We start from the raw sequence: 21,604 nt of genomic DNA, 5'->3' as shown, positions 1-21,604 counted from the left end.
ATGTGAAAATATATGTGTGCGTATATATATATAAATATTTAAAACACATTATACATAATGTGTGTATATTAGGTTTTGGATATTACATGTAATTTAAATGTATTACATATTTTATACAGATACAGTATTTTTTTACAATTGTTTCACTAATTTATAAACCAGAAAATAATTCTGTGTCTTAAAGATAAATTTTAACTTTATATAATCCAATTAATACCATGTATTCAAAGTCTTTCTGCTGACTTTACAAACCAGAGTACACCAAGACAATAGTAATTAATTTTGCCACCAGAACCAATTGTGTCCATTACATGTAAGTGAAGCAAGATAGGAAAGTCAGGTTTCAAACAAACAACAATACTTCAGAAATGAAGACAAAATGGTCGTAAATTTAGGGGTTTACTCCTACATATCGAATAGTTCAGTTGAAAGGGATCTACAACAGCCATCTAGTTCAACTGTAAAATTCCCCATGAAGTAAGATTTAGAGCAGCTGAACTTACAGAGTACTAGAAAGGACTGTATGATCCATATTAAAAAGCTGAGATCAATGGGAGAGTGCAGAGCAGACATTTCTTTTGACTGTTGTAAAATAATTAGAGGACAGTAGGAAAAAAAAGGAAAATATAGGAAAATGAAGGAAAATTGAAAAAAATAACAATTTCTTTGAAAATGAAGCTTTGAGGTATAGATTTTATTGCATAGAATATTTGAAAAATTAAAAGCTTATTAGGGCTAGCAATAGGACTACATGGATCATGAGAATATCCACAATTAAACAGGACATACGTGCTCACTTGAGTAGTTTAGTTTAGAGCAGATGTTTTCTCATGTTTCAAAACATATGCAAACCAATGAAGCAGTGAAGAGAAATTATATTTCTGTGTTATCCTGAGACATGGAAAGGAAATCCAGAGACAATGCTGTTCCTCTGTTTGTGACTCAGTTAATTGAATTCATCACTGTGGTTTGCTCATCATCTTGCCAGGAGATTTAGTCTCTTCTTTTAACATGCAGGGTGCCCAGGGTGCTCAAGGATATCCTGGAGAAATTGGACCACAGGGCCCTCCAGGAGCTCCAGTGAGTATGAATTTGTCTTACCTGTTACTTTAACCTTTGATCTTCCCAGTAATCTATGGAATTACACAGATAAAAACACCTGACTCTCACAGACTTGTTTGAGATCTAGAGACATGAATGCAAAATCCTTATCCCTCTGCACACATCTGGGGTTTGTTACGGATTTTTTTTTCCAGTTTCTTTTGATTCATTTTATGCCTGATAATTTTCAGAAGAATCCTTGTCCATGTAGACATAAATTTTAATTTATAAATAATTACCCATAAGGTCACTTTAAGTACTAATGTGTGTAACTGTAAGAGAGATGTATGTATTTGCAAATAGGCTGTACATTCTGTCACAACAAATTGTGGCTATAAAGATGAAAGAATAAGACTAGTGGTGTAACTCACACAAAAATTGGATACTTCAAAACACATTGGTGCTGAAGATCGTAATTCTTTTTTTCCTTTTTTATAGGGTATGCCAGGGAAAGCAGGACCTCCTGGACCTAAGGTAGTCTGAGATTGGTAATAAAAATGAAAACTTCCTATTATGTGTAACACCAATTAACTCATTTTATAGCTGTTTTTAAAATCTAAAAAATCATAACTTTGGGGGATTTTTTTACAGGGTCTTATGGGACTGAAAGTAATAGGAGCCAAAGGAAGAAAGGTAATTGTATAAAATGCCTAATTTTTTTTTAAGTTTTGTTTCTGTTTTCTGCTTTTTCTGATATACGATGTGAAGTGTTTGGGGAGAGTAAGTACTGTGAGATAAAAGTTTTCAGTGTATATGTGAAGTCTTTTATTGGAAGATGGAAACATGGCAATTCATATCTAAGGACAAACTGTTTTCATGTAAGAGCCAATAATATAAACTTCCTGATAGAAGGGTAGAAACACAAGAGGAGCCAGTAGTTAATATTTACCAACAAATAGCATTAAATTAATTTAGATATTATTTGCACAGTGTTCCTAAATGCTTTTCTAAGCATGTAAACATTAGTAAATACATAGCATCTGTAGACTCACAGCTTCTTATGTCCAACATCTTTTCAGTGTCAGCTTTTATGCTGCTAGAAAACCTCCCAGATTCTGAATCGAAATTGGATGACTTGTCATCCGTATTCTTACTTGTATCCCATATAATTGATGTTAAGCTAGAAATGACTGCGAATACATATATTGACTCTCTGGACCTCAGCGGCAGCTGGAGAGCCAGTGTAATCTGTCTAAATGTCCTTTCGAGACCTTGAGTCATCTCACACGCTAGCTGATCTGTACAGATTCAGCTGCAAACAGAAGCAGCACTATCTGACAGTGGGATTGTTTATAACTTTGTAATTACTACTGGGCATGTGCTAGAAGTTTCCTGGGAAAATTTCTGTAAATAGAATTGATTATTCATTAGGATTAGCTCAGGTGAACATGGAGCATGTGGCTTTCTTATGAAAGAGTGATTCATTCTTTGATGTTACTCTGCAGTTGCATGCAAAGACATGCCACTGGCTTAAAATCACTGGGAATTATGGATGTGGTTTTGTTGAGCTCCACAGGAAAGACCACATTTAGGACTTTCCCTGTTCTGAAAGATCCTTAATGAAAAAGTGTTCAGTTAAGCACATATGGAAGGTAATTGTATCAGCCAGCACTGTTACAGTCATCTCCCTGTAGTTCACAGACTTCAGTTCTGATCATGTCATCTAAGGCAGTTAATGTGTTTTATTGTTTGACTTTATCGGTTTGAGAGAAAAGCTTTAATTAAGGAGATAATTTTATTTTATATAGAGTTAAAATGATTGTATAACTTTTAAACAAAGAGTATTAAAAATTCAAGCTAATTCTAGATACTTTAACAGAAATCAACATATGTATTTTTATATTCCCCAGCTAGGACAATGCTTTCATAGTAGTCTTAAATCTCCCATATGTCTTTTTTTATTGGAAGATAAATAGCAAGTAAATAGAAATGTTACCTGTGTTAACAGCGAGGCGTAATAACGAAAAATTATCATAAATTCAAAACTATAGTGACAGTAATTTGAAACAATAAAACCGCGCTGCTTATAATTGCTCTGTTTTTCTTTCAAGGGTGACATTGGTTTAACTGGACCTCCTGGACCCCCAGGAACTGTTATTGTGACCCTAAGTGGACCAGACAACATGACGGTAGTAAAATTGTTAACCATTGCGTTCAGATAAGCCATCTTACTAGGTTGTACTTTGAGAGGACTTTTTCATCTTCATTGTTCCAATAACATTTTCTTTTACCCATCGGGACATTTCTCAGACTTGTTCAGTTGGGTACCATGCTCTTATTAGAGTATGTCTGTACAGCCAACTCTGCTTGTTAGTAACACACTTGCTGTGGATCTCTGAGTACACAAAAAGTAAACCACTTTTAGCCTCACCAAATCAATACACATTTTTGGAATGGATATCAGGGCGACAGCTGCACTGATGTCTGGCCTCGCCACTGAAAATATCAGGACTTTGAGCTACCAGAGTTTCACAAAAGCGTGTGAGTTCATGTACATTTCATAGTTTTTCTCACTGGTTTTATTGCAACATGAATAATCATGGTAAGTGTTGGAAAGACAGTGAGTATTGAAGAAAGGAAATACTCTGATTCAGCTTGCATTTTAATTATTGCTTCGTGAATTAAAATTCTTGCATTTTGTCCTTATATAGAACTTAAACAGCAGTAGTACATACAGTTTTAAGTCTTCACAAATTAACAGAACAAGTCTACAACCTCTTATTGACTGTTTTCCTTATTTAATTTGCATCTAATCTGTGGAGTTATCAAAACTCTCTCTCCATTATGTGCTAAAATAAAAAGTTAATTTTGCATCAAGACTGCATTGAGGAGGGCAGAGAATAATTGCAGAAGCAAGTTTCAACTTTTAGAGCAGCTCTTTGTTTAAATGAAATCAAAACCACTTGGAGTACTTCTCTGTCACAGTTGTGGAAGTTTATCATGGGGGAATGGTGGTTTTTCAGAGACACTCGGTGTTAAGGTTAAAAAACCTCTTACGTGTCTAGTTTGGGCCATGAGTCTAACCAGGTAATAACTAGGCAGTCTATGAACTTTGACTTTACCACCTTAGGATGTGACCCAATACATAATAGTACTACACAGTAGGGTAATTTAATCCTGAGCCCACAGTGGCAAGGATTGTGTGGGTAACAACTGCATTTACATATTGGAGGTAACTAGCTTCAGTGAAGCAACTGAGGTGTATATTTTTCACTTGGAATTTGCTTCCATCTGTGGAGATACTTACTCCAGTCCCTCTGCATGCAATCACAAGTAGGTTATTTTGAACTTGCCATGTTCAGACATATCTGTAGAGCCAGTTTCTTTTTCAAACATTGTAGATTTCAGCAGAAGTGCTGATAGGAAGATTCTATTTCTTAGTAATTTAAGTAGAACCATCTCTGCTTAAAGAAGTTTGATGATAACATAAGGATTTCCTATTTTTAAAACTTGAGTGTTAAAAGATCCAAGAGACCATATTAAAATTTTACTTTCTGTGTAATAGGACTTGAAAGGAGAGAAAGGAGATAAAGGATCAAGAGGACTTCCAGGGCCAATGGGGTTTACAGTAAGTGACCAGAAGTAAATCCAGATGTTCAGATGTTCTATTCTAGAATAGAATATAAATTAATAGCATTCTAACTGTACTTCATTTTTAGACTATTTTTTTAAAGATAACAAATTTATAAAAGATACTTTTTTATTTAGAAAAGGTGAGTCTCAATATATGTGTATCTTGAGTATGGTTTTATTACAGGGGCCAGTTGGTGATTCTCAAAGTGAAAAGGGTGACCGAGGAGAACCCGGAGTACAGGTATGTGTAAACAATTGAATACATATGTTAGTCTTTTCTGAAGAGCAGTTTTGCAATGGTGTTGCTCTTCAGCTTTTGTTTCAGTGCCACTGAGTGATTTTTCTTAGACTCAAAAGCTCTTTCATCCAGTAAACCTGACCAGAGAGCTGAAAGTCAAATCACTGTTCTTACAGGTTCACGTACCATGAGTACATGAAGTAAAGGTCAGGTAATGGTGGATGCACTTCTGTTTGTTTTGCTGTAAAGTTTCTACTGTTGAAACTTAATTAAAAAAAAAGTGGTCTTTGAAGATGGACTGGCTTTATAGTGCCAGAGTGTTCGTAGAAAAGAATTAAAACCACGGGGTTTACTTAAGGCAGTAAGGCAAGTATGTGGGGACGTGAAGAAAGTTGTTATAAGGGAATTATTCTCTTAAGGGGATGAGAAAAAAAAATCATGTTTGTTTTAAAAAGCATATTCATTAAGAGATAATTTATTGGAGTATATCTACATTTTGAAGGGAATTAAATAGAAAATTACCATTTCACATTCAAATGGCTTTCAAAGTTTCAGATAAAAACTAATCAATGAAAGATGCAAGTTCTTAGTAACTAAAGCTAAATGAATTTATAACAGTTCAATAATATTTAATTAGGGAAGAATCCTAAAATATCCAAATAAGTTACATTTTTCTTGTAGCATTTTCAGAACAAAACAGTTTAATACCAGATACATTTTGATGGCAATAGTAAGAAAATTAATTTTCAAGTGAAATATTTCATTCAGGCCAAACATGCATATTTTGAAACTTTTTCCGTACTTGTGGTTGCAATAAATTTATTTTACAAGGAAAGGTAGCAAGACAGACCAGTACTACCTGTAGATTGCTCTTTTTTCAGTTGCATGCTAGTATAGCAATGGTTATGCTAACTTGATTGTTATTTTTATTATTTCTAAACATTGTGAAAATTTTAATTTTGATTTGAGTTACAGGTGTAAAGTAATAAAAGTTATTGCTAACCAGTGTGTGGTATTCTTCCTCCATCTTGTGTGTTTCTTATGTCTTCTTTTTGCATAAGCCCAGTCCTGTCATTCAGGGTTTTTTAGAACTCTTCTTAGTTGACCTCTCCCTTCCTCCTTTGTGGAGGAAATAGTATAGCACTCTTCCTTTTCTGCCTATTGATCTTGAAGAATGCTAAGAAAACACAAATTGTGTTAAGACATTGACTGACTGGCTATTCTAAAATGAAAATGAAATGTTTCCTTTGCTATTGAAATTACATCAGTGAGCACAAAATATTAAACACTGTAGATTTTACATTCTAGGAGAAAACATTATTTTTGTGAGGAAGTTTGGAAACTGGTGACATCATTCTAGCTCCCCTTCTTCTCTTATAAAAGAGTATCATGTTTTATAAGGTCTGCCATCTTTTGAGTGTTACTGTTTTTTTGTGAGGCTTACATCATAATTCATGGTCTGGTCATCATTTCAAAAATAAAGTTTCATTGATTTATTCTGTGCAAAACAAATTTCTAAAATGTACTTTCCTCCCTGTTGTTCTGAGCTTATAATCTTCCATCCCACTTTTATCTTATCACTACCTTCCTGCTGTGGATTTTAATGTATCAGTTTTTCCACACTTCTGTCTTCAAGGTGGCAAGCAAGGTATCCATATTCATAATTAGGTTTTCATTTAATTCTGTTTCTCTCCCCATTTTTCCCCCTTCTCTCCCTTCCCTTTGTCTTCTTCTTTTTTCTTTTTTTCTTTTTTTTTGTTTTGTTATTGTTGTGAATTGTTTGACATGTATTGTCACCACACTAGATACCAGGATCTCAGTGGAAGGCTGCCTGATGTGCTGAGCGCCATAGAAAACTGGAGATACCTCTGGCATGCTGCCTCCTTCTGTTTTCACTTTTCCATCTACTGCACTCCTTCCAGTCCCTTTGAAGTGCACTCCCTATTCTTTTTCAATAAATAATTTCTCTTCAAGTCACCTCTTAACCCCATTTCCTGCAAGAGAACAATTTCCTTTTAGTGTCTTTCTTTGCTTACCATTAGAAGGGCTGCTAGCTGCTGTATTAATCATCTGTCTTGCTTCTGCAGGGACCTGATTTGGCACCAAGCTTTCTCCACTTGCCTGGCACTTTGTCCTAGTGAAGTGTCTGTCTCAACTAACCCTGCACAGGAAAAGGAATATCAAGGGGGATTTCTTGTGATAATATCAGTTTTAAGAACATCAATTATGATTAGAAATGATGAATATTTTCAGAATAATCTTAATAGCTTTTCAAAATCTGTAAAGACCTAAAATACAGTTACCTGCACAGCATTTAGTTGTTATACTCTATGAATGCAATAACCCCTCTTAGGATCTTCTTAATTTATTTTTACTTTTCATTATGTTTTTCCTTTGTAGGGTAAACCGGGAAAAGATGGTGCCCCAGGTCCACCTGGCTTACCGGTAAAGAAGAAAAGCTTTTAAACGTTTTCTAAGTAATAGTCATCTGTTTATCATGGACATATCTTCCTGTCATGGCTTTTTCCTATTGCAGAATGTGCTTGAAAATGTTGATTTACATACACTGTGAAACATTTCCTTTTACATAGCTGGCATTGGGACATACCATGTTGTCAGAGATGCATGCAGGAGATAGAGGCTCAGTTCATAGATGTTGTCTCTTCTGTGTAAAATAGAAAGACCTGTTGCTTGCTGCTACCTAATGAGTATGAAACACAGTCCAAGTTATGCCAAATTAATTTTACTGATTTTCATTCTGGTTAGTCAAATTGAAATTTTTGCAAAAGGCTTATACTTCAGCATAAATCCAGAAGCAAAATGAATAGTTTTTAATCATTAGAAACAAAGACAATCTTTTAGAAAGGAAAGTTACTGTCAGCGTCACAGCTGCCTTGGCCTGAAATTAGATGACTGATAGAAATTAAAACTACCATCTTGTCATCATATAATTCTTAAAATGTGCAATTTATAAGCAAAATTATCTCATTTGTGTACTAATTTAAAAGCGAAAGTTGTTCAAATGTATTTGGAATACGGTATTCAATTGGTTAAATGTCCAATCTTTTATATTCACTTCCACTTTAAAAACATCATTAGGGTCACAGTGATCTTACAAATATCTTATCAAAATTTTTATTATCAGAATAGCCCATTTTACACATATCTTACTGAGGCATCATCTTCTTCATGCCAAAATGACCTTCGCAGGCAGTCTAAACACATTCCAGTCTGATAAAGAATGTGGAATGAGAGACCACAAAGGTCTACTGCATCAGCTAACAAAAAACTTTCTGTCATGACGAAGACATGACAAAAGTCATGCACTGTTCCTATTTCAACTATACTGTTAGTGCATTCAACTGCATAAGACCTTGCATGTATATGTTTACAGAAAGCCTTAGAAGCATTGTGCACTATTTTCCCACCTAGTTTTGCTGCACCTCTCGAGATCACCACCATCATGCAGACTGACCAGGTTCTGGGAGAGGGAGTTGCTGAATGCAAGTCTCTCATTGTGTTCAATTTCTCCCCTTTTAGAAATAGTAGTTTGCAGAAGGAGAACAAACCAAAGCCTCCTATACATGTGCTGTCTGCAGCAGGTCTACCCTGGGATTGGTGGAGTGTGCTGTTACAAAGGCAGGTTTAGAGGAGGGACCTACAGTATTTCCTAGAGACAATGGAACTGTACCCCAAACTGAGTCTTTCCCTGAGATTTCTTCCCCTGAGCAAGCCACATTCACCTTGCTATCACCATGAAAGATTAAAGCTTTCCATTTTATATCTTACTGATGACAGTGCTAAAAGAGTAATCCTCACGAAATTGTGTACTGTGACCTGCAGGGAGAAAATGGTGAACAGGGCAAACCAGGACTGGCTGGCAGGCAAGGAGCTAAGGTATCGTCTAATGGTTTTATTGTTGTTTTTGAGGATGAAGATAAGGTGTGTTTTGAGATTATTATATCAGGTTTTCTTATCACTGTATATACAATATGTTATACTTTACCTGACAGATGACAAGTAATGTTTTCATGGAATAGGGAATAGATAAGCTGAAATAGATCATGTGTTTGAACTGATGTCCACCTATGCCTGCTGAGGTTTTGGTGTATGTGGCTGAATAGTTGTGCAATGAGCAGACAGGGGGGTGGTGAAGGATTGTCAGGAGCAGTTCTTCTTTAATGTTATAAGCAACGTACTGAAGTAACGGTGGGTACAAAATGCCATGTGTTGTTTTTAATAAAAAAAACCCCTCTCTGTTCTCTCATGAAGGGGAGGAAAGGAAACACTGGTCCACCTGGAGCTTGTGGTCGAGTAAGTGTAAATTATCTTCATAATATACTTTTTCTAAACTATTATAATAGAATAAGCCAAACTGACTGTAAGAGGCAATAACGGATGCCCCATGATGCTCTAACTGAGCCATGGCTTTCTTAAAATACTGATGTTGCAGGGAGTCTCACAGAGGTGGCATCTTCCTTCGTGTGGAGCTGAATGCATGACTGGGGCCTCGTTTAGACCTCACTCAGTTCCAGCAGTTTTGCCAGGAGATTGAACAGTCACAGAACATTTGCAGAAATTCACAGAAGTTACATTTGCAGAAATTCACAGAAGTTATTTTTTAAACCAATCTCTGATCAGCTCCAAAATAGGAGGTGTTAATTTTAAAATCCTAAGGAGACTTTTTAAAGAAAGCAAGACATACTATGAATAAAATTTCTCTGTCCAGTCTTACTATCTCACTAGTGGCTTTCTTAAAGGCTCCAGGCTCACCAAAGGGAAACCTTCTGCCCAAATTGTTCAAAAGAAATGATTTTTTAAACAGCTGTATCCTTTGTGGTATCGATTTTTTAAAAAGCAACGATTTTTTAGTACTCTATAGGAGCAAAGTAAAAATTTTTATTTGTAAGTAGTTTTTATTAATTTTAAAATTGATGCATTAGTAGTCAGTTTAAATGTCAATGTGATGATTACATATCAAGGCACAATAATTATTATAATACTGATTTGCTGATAATGGTGCCCATACAAAATAATCTAGAAAAGAAAAAAACATTCAGTTACAAAAAAAAATAGTTACAGCCAATTGCTTTTATATTTTGCCTGTCATTTGTAGAGACTTTGAAACATCGTAACACTAAACTTCAATAAACTAAGTGTTAATTCTTATGGGAATTAATGTTTAATGAACATGTGATTTAAGTAGCTGATTTTTATCTGTTTTCATGTATGATTATTTAAAAGAGTGGTATAGATATAGTGGATGACGCTTTGAGCCAATGGAATAGACTAAGTGATTCCTAGAGGTTTCCTTCAAAAGTATTTTCTGTTTCATGCTACTGTAATATTCACGACTGAGTTTTCAACTTAAACCTTGCCTATATAATTGCACCTGCAAGCAGTTCTCTGGGAGTTGAGGAATTCAGCTGAAATCCCTATTTGTACGCATCTCTTGGCATTATCTGTGTGTAACAATTATGATCTCATTTCTGGCTGCTTGTAATTAACATGTGTTTAAGAAGGTCTTGTGGTGTTGAAACATCAGAATAATGAGATCATAACATTGTTCTAACTAGATGGAATGGTCACAATGAGGTACTGTGCTTCTCTCTTTGCTCTTACTATTTTCTTTTCTTTACGTTTTTCTCTTAAGACTGAATATTATGATAGTGTGGTTGGTGAAAAAGGAGATGAAGGACTCCCTGGACCTCCAGGACCAAAAGGTCAACGTGGCATGCCTGGTGAGTGGGACGTCAAAACCAGAATCTTTTAGCAAGACCTCTCCACTCAAAGTGCTTGTTGCAGGTTAGGTTTTTGAGCACCCAACAGCCTGCTTCTGCCTTTACAAGAGTATTTCCAGATTACTACCATCAAATTGCAGAATTGAAAAGTGTCCTGAGACTTTGATTTATTGCTGTATTTCCTCTTAAAAATAATGAAGTTAGCACATTTCCTTGCACAAATAATTGAGTTGAGCACCTAAGCTCACTGACATCCTGTCTAATGACCATCAGAGCTGTATGTTTCCTGTTAAATGTAATGCACATTTTTTTTCTTTTCTTTTCTTTCATAGTTTATCTTATGCCATTTTTATTGCCTTTTCCAAAATAATGATCTGTGAGTTTGTATTTTGGCCATGATGTAAAATGAAAATGTGCTGATTTGTTATTTGAGCTGCATCACAATATAACAAGGACTTGCAGGCTGAACTCTGAGGCAGCATCTTGTAGGCTGTATCTTATACCCATCCAGCAAGTCCTTGCCTTTCATGTTTTGATGTTCTAACTTTATGAATATTTATGTATCCAAGTGACTGTGTTGCATTCAGTGAACACACTTTGTTGTTAGAAATATATTTTCATACTTCCAAGGGATGGCAACAGGAAAGTTGAGCATGGCAAATGTATTCATGCATTGTTAAGAGGTAGTATATTTAGTAGAGCAAATAATAGTGGCAAAAAGGAGCAAGTTTGCAGGCCTCTAAGTTGTTCTGAAGTATTTGATTGCATCTTCACCCAAGAAAAATATGTTGGATCCATTCCTACCTGTTTTAAACATCCATATCTTGCCAGATTTCAGTGAGAATTATCAGTATTGCAACAGTTAGGTAAGTAGTAGATGCCTACTTGGGCAAAACTGAATTCTTAGAGGATAAAATGAGCTCAAAATGCAGAAGCCCAAAGTTTGCAGTCAATATTACTGAGTAGTGACTTTGCAGAGTATAGAGTGGTTTAACTCAAGTTTTAAATACATTGCTTTTGCAGGGCCACAGGGTCCTCCTGGAGATGCTGGTAGACCAGGTACGTGTAATGATCAAATACCAACAATAAAATACATTATTCTTCCTACCTGTTATACTGAATCAGCTCAGTTAAATCTTAATTTCAGATGACTTTAAACGTATCTCTTAAGTTGTAAAAAGCTGTTATGCAAAAACATTGATGGGACAGGTATTTAAAGAGGGGTTAAAGATTTTTAAAATGTTTTTACATTCTCATTGTGATTATTTAATATATTAAAAGATAAAAAAATATTTGTGGGATGAACTCAGTATGTTTGTCTCTTGCTCATCCTATCAAGTACTTACATTGTTTTGGAATTCCATTTCTTCTTTAACTTCTGTATTTTTTCCTCTTTGGCTAGGTGTGTCAAGACCTGGTCTGAGAGGTCCCCCAGGTTTTCCTGGGCCAAAAGGAGCAAAAGGAGAGAAAGGACAAACTGGCTTGTGTATTGTAGGCCCTCCAGGACTACCTGGTATGACTGGCAGACCTGGTTCTGTTGGATTACCAGGTCCTCCAGGAGAACCAGGTGATGTTATATATATAATGAATAAGAACAAATCCAGAGTCAACTCAATAACTAATGTATGAGATTATATAAATACATTACAGAGTATATTTTGAGTAATATGGTTGAACATAATTTCTTTTTGGAAGTTTTGTTTTAGGATATTCATGGACACACATATGTAGTGAATATCTGTGCTCCATTGCTAATGAGAGTCTGTGGGGAAGATACAAGGTCTTCTCAAAATAAAAATTTCTCACCTTTTTGTATAACCGCAACTATAAAATCTGCTACTTTAAACCAGGAAAGACTAATGAGAGAAAATCTGTTCTTTAATTCTTCCAAAACTTGTACTAAATCTGTAAGACTAAATTTAGAAGGGGCTAATTTGAAAGCTAGAGAGATCACTTGCACGATCCATAGGTCTTAGTGGGCCTTAGGGCAGGTTTGAAGTTCTGGCAGCATGAAAATAAAGCAGTAGCCATTATAAAGCCATAAAAATAAAGCAGTAGCCCCTTCTAGAAACTGTATTAACTAGGAATACATCTTTATCTAGGACTAACAATAGCATCATGTTTCTTTTAAATGTGATATCGCCAAAACAAGTTTTTCTGAACCAGTACCAATGTAGTGCCTCTCTCTGAAAACTATCTATCTGTCTCACAAATGTATTACCTTAGGAAGAGCTTGATGCATGCTCTGTTTTTCCACAGTAATAGTAAATACAGCAGAATAATTCTGTCAAAGATGCATCAACAGTAATAATAAATTAGTCCCATTCATGGTAAAAGACAGAATTATATTTCTGTTGATTCAGGTAATCTGCGAATACTTTCCCAGAAGGGCCTGTGCTTTTTAAAGGCTAGACAAATTGATCCAACAGTCTGCTTGAGGTTTATTTCAATATTACCATATTTATCCTCAAGTACTTCTAGTTACAAGTGGTTTGGATTTGTCCAGGTAGTTCTCTCTTTTAAATGAATCAGAGTATCTCAAATTGGAATGGACCCATAAGGATCAGAGTAGGGCCTCCACCTCAACCCTGCAACTGCTTTCTCCCTTTGCAACAAAAGAAATGTGAATAATCTGCTGAAACTATGTTGCCATGCTCATTTCATTAACAGGTAGGGTAACATTTAGAACAGGCCTACCAGGACTTCCTGGAGAACCCGGTTGTGCAGGACGTCCGGGACTTCCAGGAGATACTGGCATGAAAGGTCAGTTTCCGAACGCTGTTGCTCACAAGTAATTGGTGCAATCCAGTAACATTTGTGGATCCTCATGAAATTTTGAATTTCATTTGCCTCTTAAGCCATTTGGTGAGTTTAGAGATTTAACAAAATTCATTAGGGGTAGCAAATGTCTTCTTCCCTTACAGTAAACAGCAGATGAAAGAGCAGTGCATGTGCCAGTGCTGCACACCAATTGTACAGCACTGCAGCAGGGTGTAGATCTATAATAACTGTAGAAATAGTTATTACAGATTGGTAGGGTTATTTTATTCTCCTGTTGGTAAGTTCAACACTAGGAGTTGTTCTCTGAGAGCAGGTTTCTTCTGCACATTTCGCTACAGAAGCTGCTGAATCTCTTTGCCATTTGCTAGTCATTAAAGTCACCCAGGCTGTTATGGAGCCATGTTAATCTGAACCCTTTGTCCCCTGTCACCTTTTGATAGAATCTGGTTTATCAGTGGAGGGACTGTATCCAAATGGTTTACTAAAACTAGACTTGAAAAAATCAAGAGATGTTCCTTCATTTTCAATTTACTGTAATAAGTTCTGATTCACTCTCTGACCACAGGTAATTTTGTGATGTGTTGGAATTGATCTTCCATTAAAATTAAGGCTATGATTCTATTGCTCTCTGGCCAAAAAGTGTTAGCCATCCTCTGTAACAAACTATGTAACCCATTAATTAAGCTTGGGCATGACTGGCGTGGAACAACTAATGAATGAATTTTGTTTTAGGTGATGAAGCTCACGTGTGTACTGATTGCAGCTATATTCCAGGAATTCCTGGTCCTCCCGGTTCTCCTGGGCCACGTGGCCAAGATGGCATTCCTGGTAATTATCTTGCTTTTCCTAACGGGATAGTAGAAAAGGCCAGTGATTTTGCTTATAGCATAAGAACCAGTATGGGCATGTCCGGAGCTTTCAGTACTTAAACTAGCCCTGACATTGTGATGAGTGTGGGAGCCTCATGCAGCTCCATCCACTGATGGGAGCACAAGCCCTAAAAGAGGTGAAGTCAAAATGCTAATGGGCTTAGGTGCAGCATAGAACCAGGTCAGTCTATGATGGTGCAGTAGATGTAACAAGTAAAATCATTCAATGCTGGATATGATTATCAGAGCTTGTCAAGATCCATGTCCTTTTCTTTTTTGTTTTTCTTAACAAAATATGCTGTTTGTTTTGCAGGTAGAGAAGGAACAACAGGTCCAAAAGGTTCTCCAGGTTCTCCAGGAGCGCCAGGGTTTCCAGGAGCTCAAGTAAGGCTTTGATTTTTCAGATTATTTTTCAGATCCCATAAGAATTATTTCAGAGAAACCTCATGGCTGGTTTTACTTGCATTGTCATACTGGGTGATCTCAATAGTTTAAGTTCTTTAGTAATGGATGTGTCTGCATAGGACACCTAGAGAGGTCTCTGCTATGAAGTATGGCTGACCTAGCTTTACATGAACCTGTTTTGCTCAGTGCAGCAAGAAGTACAGCCCAGACAGTGGGGGAGGTAAATACCTTTGTGATTAATCTGTGCTTCTGCCTGGTATGAGCAGTATACTTCAGTTCATCTATGTACTTCTGTGATCATGGCAGTGGCTGTAAAGCATATAGAGTTTTGTATGCTGTGATCTTCATCAGACTTCTTACTTATCTTGTTCTCAGCATACTCAGGATTTGCTAAAGTTCCAACGGTGCAGAGAAACTTGCTTCTCATAATACCTTCTTCAGGGCTGCAAAGGACATTCTGTCTAGGGAAACATTATGAAGAGGGAAGGCTGACAGCTGACATACAATTTGGTTGTTATAACTTGTGCCTGTAGTAGTAATTATTTATGGGAAATTACAGTTGGTGCTGTCTAATAAAAAAATGTCATGCACAAGTATTAATTGTGGTGGTTGCTGTACAGGTGCAGAAGGAGTCTGTTAACAGGCTTTTCCAGAAGGCTTCCAGGAGTTCATGAGCCCAAGATCCCTAAAGCCTAGTGTGCTTTCAGCTTGTACTGGTTTTGGCTGGAACAGAGTACCCACTGAGGGTACCCCTCTAAGGGGGAAAGTAGAGAGAGGAGAAGTTAGCTATGAATAGAGCCAACTATGGCAATTATAGTCATCTAATTGCCTGGGGAGATACTGTGTAGCAGAAATCTCTGGAGGTTGAGAGAGCTGGGCCTGTTTAGCCTGCAGAGGAGACCGACTGAGAGGGAATCTTCTCAATGCATACAAATATCTTACGGGTGTGTGCCAAAACGATGGGGCCAGACTCTTTTCAGTGGTGCCCAGCAACAGGATAAGGGGCAGTGGGCACAACTAAAACACAGGAAGATCCATCTGAATATGAGGAAGCACTTCCTTCTTTTGAGTGTGGCAGAACACTGGGACAGACTTCCCAAAGAGTTTGTGGTGTCTCCTTCCCTGGAGATACTCAAAACCCACCTGGACACCATCCTGTGCAACCTGCTGTACGTAAACCTGCAGGAGAGTTAGACTAGATGATCTCCAGAGGTCCCTTCAAACCCAAAACCTTGTGTGGTTCTGTGATTTTAAGGTATTTTCTTGTCCTGCCACCAAAACACTACAAGGTAGCTAACAGTACGATCCATTAAATGATCCTGCATTATTTCTGCTTATAATAACATAAATGAAATGGTAATCATGAGTAAAGGCAGGAGGGAAAGAAAAAACACTAAAAAACTTGTTTATTGAAGTGTGCCATTACAGCGAATAAGATGAGGATTAAGAGACTTACTCTTAGGTATTTAATAAAGAAAAACAAAAAAAGAGCTTGGAAACAGCTGACATGTCTCGCATAGAAAATCTTTTGATTACTCTGTTGCAGGGACCTCCAGGTTTTAAGGGACATCAAGGATATAAAGGATCAAAAGGTGAGCCTGGATATGTGTATCCTGAAGGGCCAAAAGGTGAGCGAGGAGATCCAGGAGCCAGGGGAGACAAAGGAAGAAAAGGTTCAAGTGGATTTGTGGGAAGACCTGGCTCTAAAGGATCAAAAGGTTCCAAAGGTGAAGAGGTGGGTATGCACAATTTACAATTAATACAGAATACATGAAAGCCTAAATCAGCATTTATATCTTCTACAACAGCCTGTTTTATCTGTTCAGGTACTTTAAGTGAAAATCCTCTACCTGACTTAGGAGTACTATGCTCAACTATAGCAACCAATATGCAGAACCAACATGTATGAAAGAATGAGAGTAAATATTCTTGCAATACCAGAGAAAGATATAAGGCTATTATAGGTACATGTTGCTGAAAAACCTCAGCAGTCTTTTGTGGTGTTAGCCTGGATATTTACATTGGAGCATTATCTTGGATTCCTGTGATGAATAAGATAAACAAAAAAAAAAAACAGGAAAAAAAAAAAAAAGCCAAAAAGCCCACCAACCAAAAAAAAACCCAAAAAACTAAAAAACCAGACCAGTTTTCCTGACTACTTATAATGCTTAAAAGGAGATAATATTTCAAGTAGTTCCTGTTCAGTCTGTAAGAGTTAATCTTGAGTCAGGGCTGGAAGAAACCACAAAAGCTAGGAGGATTGACCATAAAACGAGTTAGGGCAGAGCTCTTTGTTCAGCAGAAACAAAAAGTAACATTTATTATTGTGTGTGTTGGCTGAAAAACTGTTAAAGTGATTCAGGTATAACTGTCTCTAAACCTGACTCCACAATATTCAAAGAGGATCAGAGCTGAGGTGTTGTTTGTTTTGTTGGGTTTTGTTTTGTTTGGGTTTTTTACCAGACTTGTTTTAAAAAGTGTATAATGCTATAATTCCACAGTGACTGAAAAATCAAGCTGCTTTATTTATTTGTACTATTTCCTTCTTACTAACCATCTATTTGTAACCATTGATATTAAAATTTATTCTTTTAATCACAAATCAGAGAAAAAATTCCTCTTTAGTTAGCAGATCCACTCTGTTACTGAAGTAATACAAGATTATAGTCAGACAGAGAACCAGGCATTTTGTTATGAAAGCTGGTGTAGAAACCATGTAGTGCTTGGTGTACACACATGTGTAATCATTAATAGGGACTGACTGGTTCAAAAGGAGACAGAGGACTACCTGGATTGCCTGGCAGTCTTGGGCTTCCTGGAGAGATGGGGCTTCCTGGACTGCCAGGATATGGACCACAAGGAATAAGAGGTTTCAAAGGCTCTAAAGGCATACCTGGTCCACCTGGATTACCTGGAGAAGCTGGTTTGTAACTTCCTATATTACCATGTTTTACCTGTGTTACAGGGTATTTGATTGAAATTGCAGACAGCGATGAAGTAAAAAACAATGAAACATGGGAAGCTTTTCCTTGCTATGAGATTTCTATAGCATTGTTCCAACTTTGGTTGCACTGAAGATAATAGTGAAAGTCTGAGGGTCATAACACAATTGAGGTTGGAAGGCACCCTATGAGGTCTTCAGTCCAAACTTCTGCTAGGAGCAGTGTCAGCTGTGACATGCGACCAAGTTATTCAAGGCATTATCTGGTTGAGCCTTGAAAGCCTTCAAGGACAAAGTACATCATCTCTGTGTAACCTCTTCTGGTGCCTGACTGTCCTCATTATGAAAAAATAAGTCTTTAAATATGCATCCAGTCATCATTAGCGTGAGCTGAGTCATCAGGGTAAATATGAAGGACTTGATCATTTTTGAGTGCTGAAAACATACCAGTGTATGTATTTATAGGCAAGCATAATCTGAAAGAACTCAAAGCTGGATGGCAGGCATAATTAAGTTTTCTCCAAGAGAATACCCATTAAATCTTTTAAGAAATGGATTTGCAGATTAAGCATTTCTCAATTGAATCATTTTCCTGCTGACTTTGTGCTGCCTCCTCTGGGTCTCCACTAGACTGCAGGAGGGCAGATAAGGAAGCAGATGGGCTTGGTGTCAATAAAAATTCTTTTACTTTATGAAGCCAGGATCTGAAGGCTTTTAAAAGTCTGTTGGAGTTTCAGAAATATGAAAACTGTAGAAGACTGCATTTTTAACCAAGTAGACTGATCACTAATAATTTTGAATGTTTAAGATTTCATACTGCCAAACTATAAGTCTTGTAATCTTGATTATATATTTGTCAAAGGTCTGAAAGGAGAGGCTACTAGGGTAGCACCATTACCTGGGTTGCCAGGACCTCAGGGACCAGATGGTTTACCTGGACCCCCAGGGGTGCCTGGTAAGTACATATGCATCTAATACAGTAAAAGTCAGACATAATCTGATGGGGATTTGTTTCCCTGCCCTGGCCAGATAAAACTGTTAGCATTACTTTGAAATAACTATTAAAATGAGTTATGTGTTACAGAAACTATGAAATTAGTTGTAACATTCCCTTTCAAGAAAACTAAGGGAGATGGATGTGAATAGGAAGGGCACACAGGGCTATGTCCTTGGTGTGCTGTATGGTAAAGATTCCAATAAGTCCTATGCTATGACTTGGTTCCTCCAGGAACCAGAAACATCTGGAGCATATGCTGCAGCTTGTGTATCCAGAAGGACACCTTTGGCATAATTTTGGCAAAAGTGTATCCTAAAATATGCTGGGACTGCTGCAACCTTCAAAACAGAATGAACAAAATTAGGTTGAAATACTTTTAATCTTCCTGAACCCCTTGCTCCTTCTCATGCTTTGCATGGGCACAATCAAAAAAGTAGCTGTATTAAGTTTCCTGCTTCCTTTTTGACGTGACTGTTGCTAACCATTATTCTATGATATTAAGAACGTGAGTTTCCTTTTTTGGGTGAGTTTTGGGCTTGGCTTCTAGGTGAGATTTTATTGGTTGCTGATGATTTTAAATTTTGCAGGTTTTTTAATGCACTGAAGGACACTAACCGACATTCAGGCTAACTATAAAGCATCTTTGTTTTGATTTTGTAGAACAATAGTCTTTAAAGCTGCCATGGATAGCACAGGAAAAATTCTTGGCAGGTTTATAGTAGCTTCTGTTCTTACAGTTGTTTCTTTTCCAAGCCTTACCCCTGTAATATGTGTTTGTATCTTCTCAACAAGTGGAAGATTTGTATCTGCAAGTAGTTGTTCTTAGAAGTCTGGAATTTGGGCAGATTGCATAAAAACTTAACTCACAGGCTCATGCCTGCTTTGATACTGTGAACACAATTAGCATTTTAACTGTAAAAAATTGCTGTGGAGGAGAAATAGTGTCTAAGTTCTAATACAATCTACAGTGGTGTCCTAATTAATAACGATAAACCACCTAATCTTACAAGCTGATGTTCTGTGGTAAGGTACATCACAGTTCACTTATTTTCTTTGTACAGGTAGGGCTGGAGCAAGAGGCCAGCCAGGTGATCCAGGACATCCAGGGCCAACAGGTGACACAGGCTTCCCAGGACTTGGGTTTCCAGGAAACCCAGGTCCAAAAGGTAAAAAAAAAGTGAAAAAAAAAAAATAGCAAAATGGGAAACATTTAGTTTTGGTTTTAGTCCACATTAAAAGCAATCAACGTATAAAATAAACTAAAAATCAACAATTATTAGTCAGACAGACAAGAGTTTTTAGCCCTCTTGTGATTTACTGCCTTGAAGCTTATAAATTGGAAGTTTGAAATATTTTGAAGTATTTCAGAGAATCAAGTATCAAAACTGGCAGGAGGAAAATATTTTAAGACATCGATGCTTCCTGGAATACAGCCCAAACAGGTGCAGATCATCTGAAGGCCAACTTACTTCACATGGATTCTCTTTTACCTGGATGTGTGTTACAAAGACAGAGCTGCTTCAGTGCTTTATTTTTAATTTTGGTTCTGTACAATGCAATACCTGCTCTAATGTGCAGGTACCAGAAAGCATTTATAATGCTGAGAGTTTGGCCATTTCTCATGCAAAGTCATACCCCTCTTTGGACACCAGAAATATTAAAAAATTCTCAGAATCCTGTCAGGATGGGGGAAGAAAAGAAGGGGGGATAAAAAAAGAGCTCTGATGCTGAAACTACTACCAAGCTGCTTGTTAAAGAAAACGGTAAGGAACTGACATCAGAACAGCTTCACTTAAAAAAATCCCACATAACTGATTTGAAACAAGTAACCAAGTGTTATAGTCAATGTTGAGTATGTAAGGAACAAGATGCAGTGTGTCATAACAACTCTGAAATCAAGATGCTGTCCTCAGCTCATGTCAGCAACTTTAGTGTAAGAGGCTTGTAACTGCATCCATACAAACATCCATTTGTAAAATAAGGTGATAACTACAGCATCTGTACTGCCATTTAGAATCATAGAATAGTTAGGGTTGGAAAGGACCTTAAGATCATCTAGTTCCAACCCTCCCCTGCCGTGGGCAGGAACACCTCACACTAAACCATGTCACCCAAGGCTCTGTCCAACCTGGCCTTGAACACTGCCAGGGATGGAGCACTCACAACCTCCCTGGGCAACCCATTCCAGTACCTCACCACCCTAACAGGAAAGAACTTACTCCTTATAGCCAATCTAAACTTCCCCTGTGTAAGATTTAAGCCATTACCCCTTGTCCTATCACTACAGTCCCTAATGAAGAGTCCTTCCCCAGCATCCTTATAGACCGCCTTCAGATACTGGAAGGCTGCTGTAAGGTCTCCACACAGCCTTCTCTTCTCCAGGCTGAACAGCCCCAACTTCCTCAGCCTGTCTTCATACAGGAGGTGCTCCAGTCCCCTTATCATCCCCGTGTCCCTTCTCTGGACATGTTCCAACAGTTCCATGTCCTTTTTATGTTGAGGACACCAGAACTGCACACAATACTCCAGGTGAGGTCTCACAAGAGCAGAGTAGAGGGGCAGGATCACCTCCTTCGACCTGCTGGTCACGCTCCTTTTGATGCAGCCCAGGGTACGGTTGGCTTTCTGGGCTGTGAGCTCACACTGCCGGCTCATGTTCATTTTCTCATCCACCAACACCCCCAAGTCCTTCTCCACAGGGCTGCTCTGAATCTCTTCTCTGCCCAACCTGTAGCTGTGCCTGGGATTGCTCTGACCCAGGTGTAGGACCTTGCACTTGTTGTGGTCACTTGTCATTTAATTCATTTTGCAGGAGATAAAGGACTTGCAGGAGGCAAAGGGTCACCGGGTTGTGAAGGAAAGATTGGAGATACAGGCCGAGCTGGAAACCTAGGACAACCAGGAGAAAAGGTTTGGTTAGAAACATAGTACAGACTTTTCCATAGGTCCCATTCATTA

General features: G+C 37.5%; 1 protein-coding gene across 1 annotated transcript in view; it reads left to right on the top strand.

Moving 5' to 3' along the window:
* COL4A3 (collagen type IV alpha 3 chain) overlaps positions 1-21,604 on the top strand; it is a 67,332-nt gene that overhangs the window by 21,658 nt on the left and 24,070 nt on the right. The window contains exons 10-29 of the mRNA XM_065674992.1: positions 1,018-1,080; positions 1,540-1,575; positions 1,693-1,734; positions 3,153-3,230; positions 4,607-4,669; positions 4,859-4,915; positions 7,313-7,357; positions 8,756-8,809; positions 9,185-9,226; positions 10,566-10,653; positions 11,677-11,712; positions 12,056-12,220; positions 13,324-13,416; positions 14,167-14,262; positions 14,617-14,687; positions 16,255-16,443; positions 17,463-17,631; positions 18,512-18,604; positions 19,708-19,812; positions 21,459-21,556. Coding sequence (XP_065531064.1) covers positions 1,018-1,080; positions 1,540-1,575; positions 1,693-1,734; positions 3,153-3,230; positions 4,607-4,669; positions 4,859-4,915; positions 7,313-7,357; positions 8,756-8,809; positions 9,185-9,226; positions 10,566-10,653; positions 11,677-11,712; positions 12,056-12,220; positions 13,324-13,416; positions 14,167-14,262; positions 14,617-14,687; positions 16,255-16,443; positions 17,463-17,631; positions 18,512-18,604; positions 19,708-19,812; positions 21,459-21,556 — 1,683 coding nt within the window. The remainder of the gene's footprint in view (positions 1-1,017; positions 1,081-1,539; positions 1,576-1,692; positions 1,735-3,152; positions 3,231-4,606; positions 4,670-4,858; positions 4,916-7,312; positions 7,358-8,755; positions 8,810-9,184; positions 9,227-10,565; positions 10,654-11,676; positions 11,713-12,055; positions 12,221-13,323; positions 13,417-14,166; positions 14,263-14,616; positions 14,688-16,254; positions 16,444-17,462; positions 17,632-18,511; positions 18,605-19,707; positions 19,813-21,458; positions 21,557-21,604) is intronic.

This window comes from Lathamus discolor, chromosome 3 (genome assembly GCF_037157495.1).
Source record: "Lathamus discolor isolate bLatDis1 chromosome 3, bLatDis1.hap1, whole genome shotgun sequence".
NCBI classification, from domain to species: domain Eukaryota; kingdom Metazoa; phylum Chordata; class Aves; order Psittaciformes; family Psittacidae; genus Lathamus; species Lathamus discolor.
Note: the sequence above shows the minus strand (reverse complement) of the source record. Positions and strands in the feature narration are given on the sequence as shown.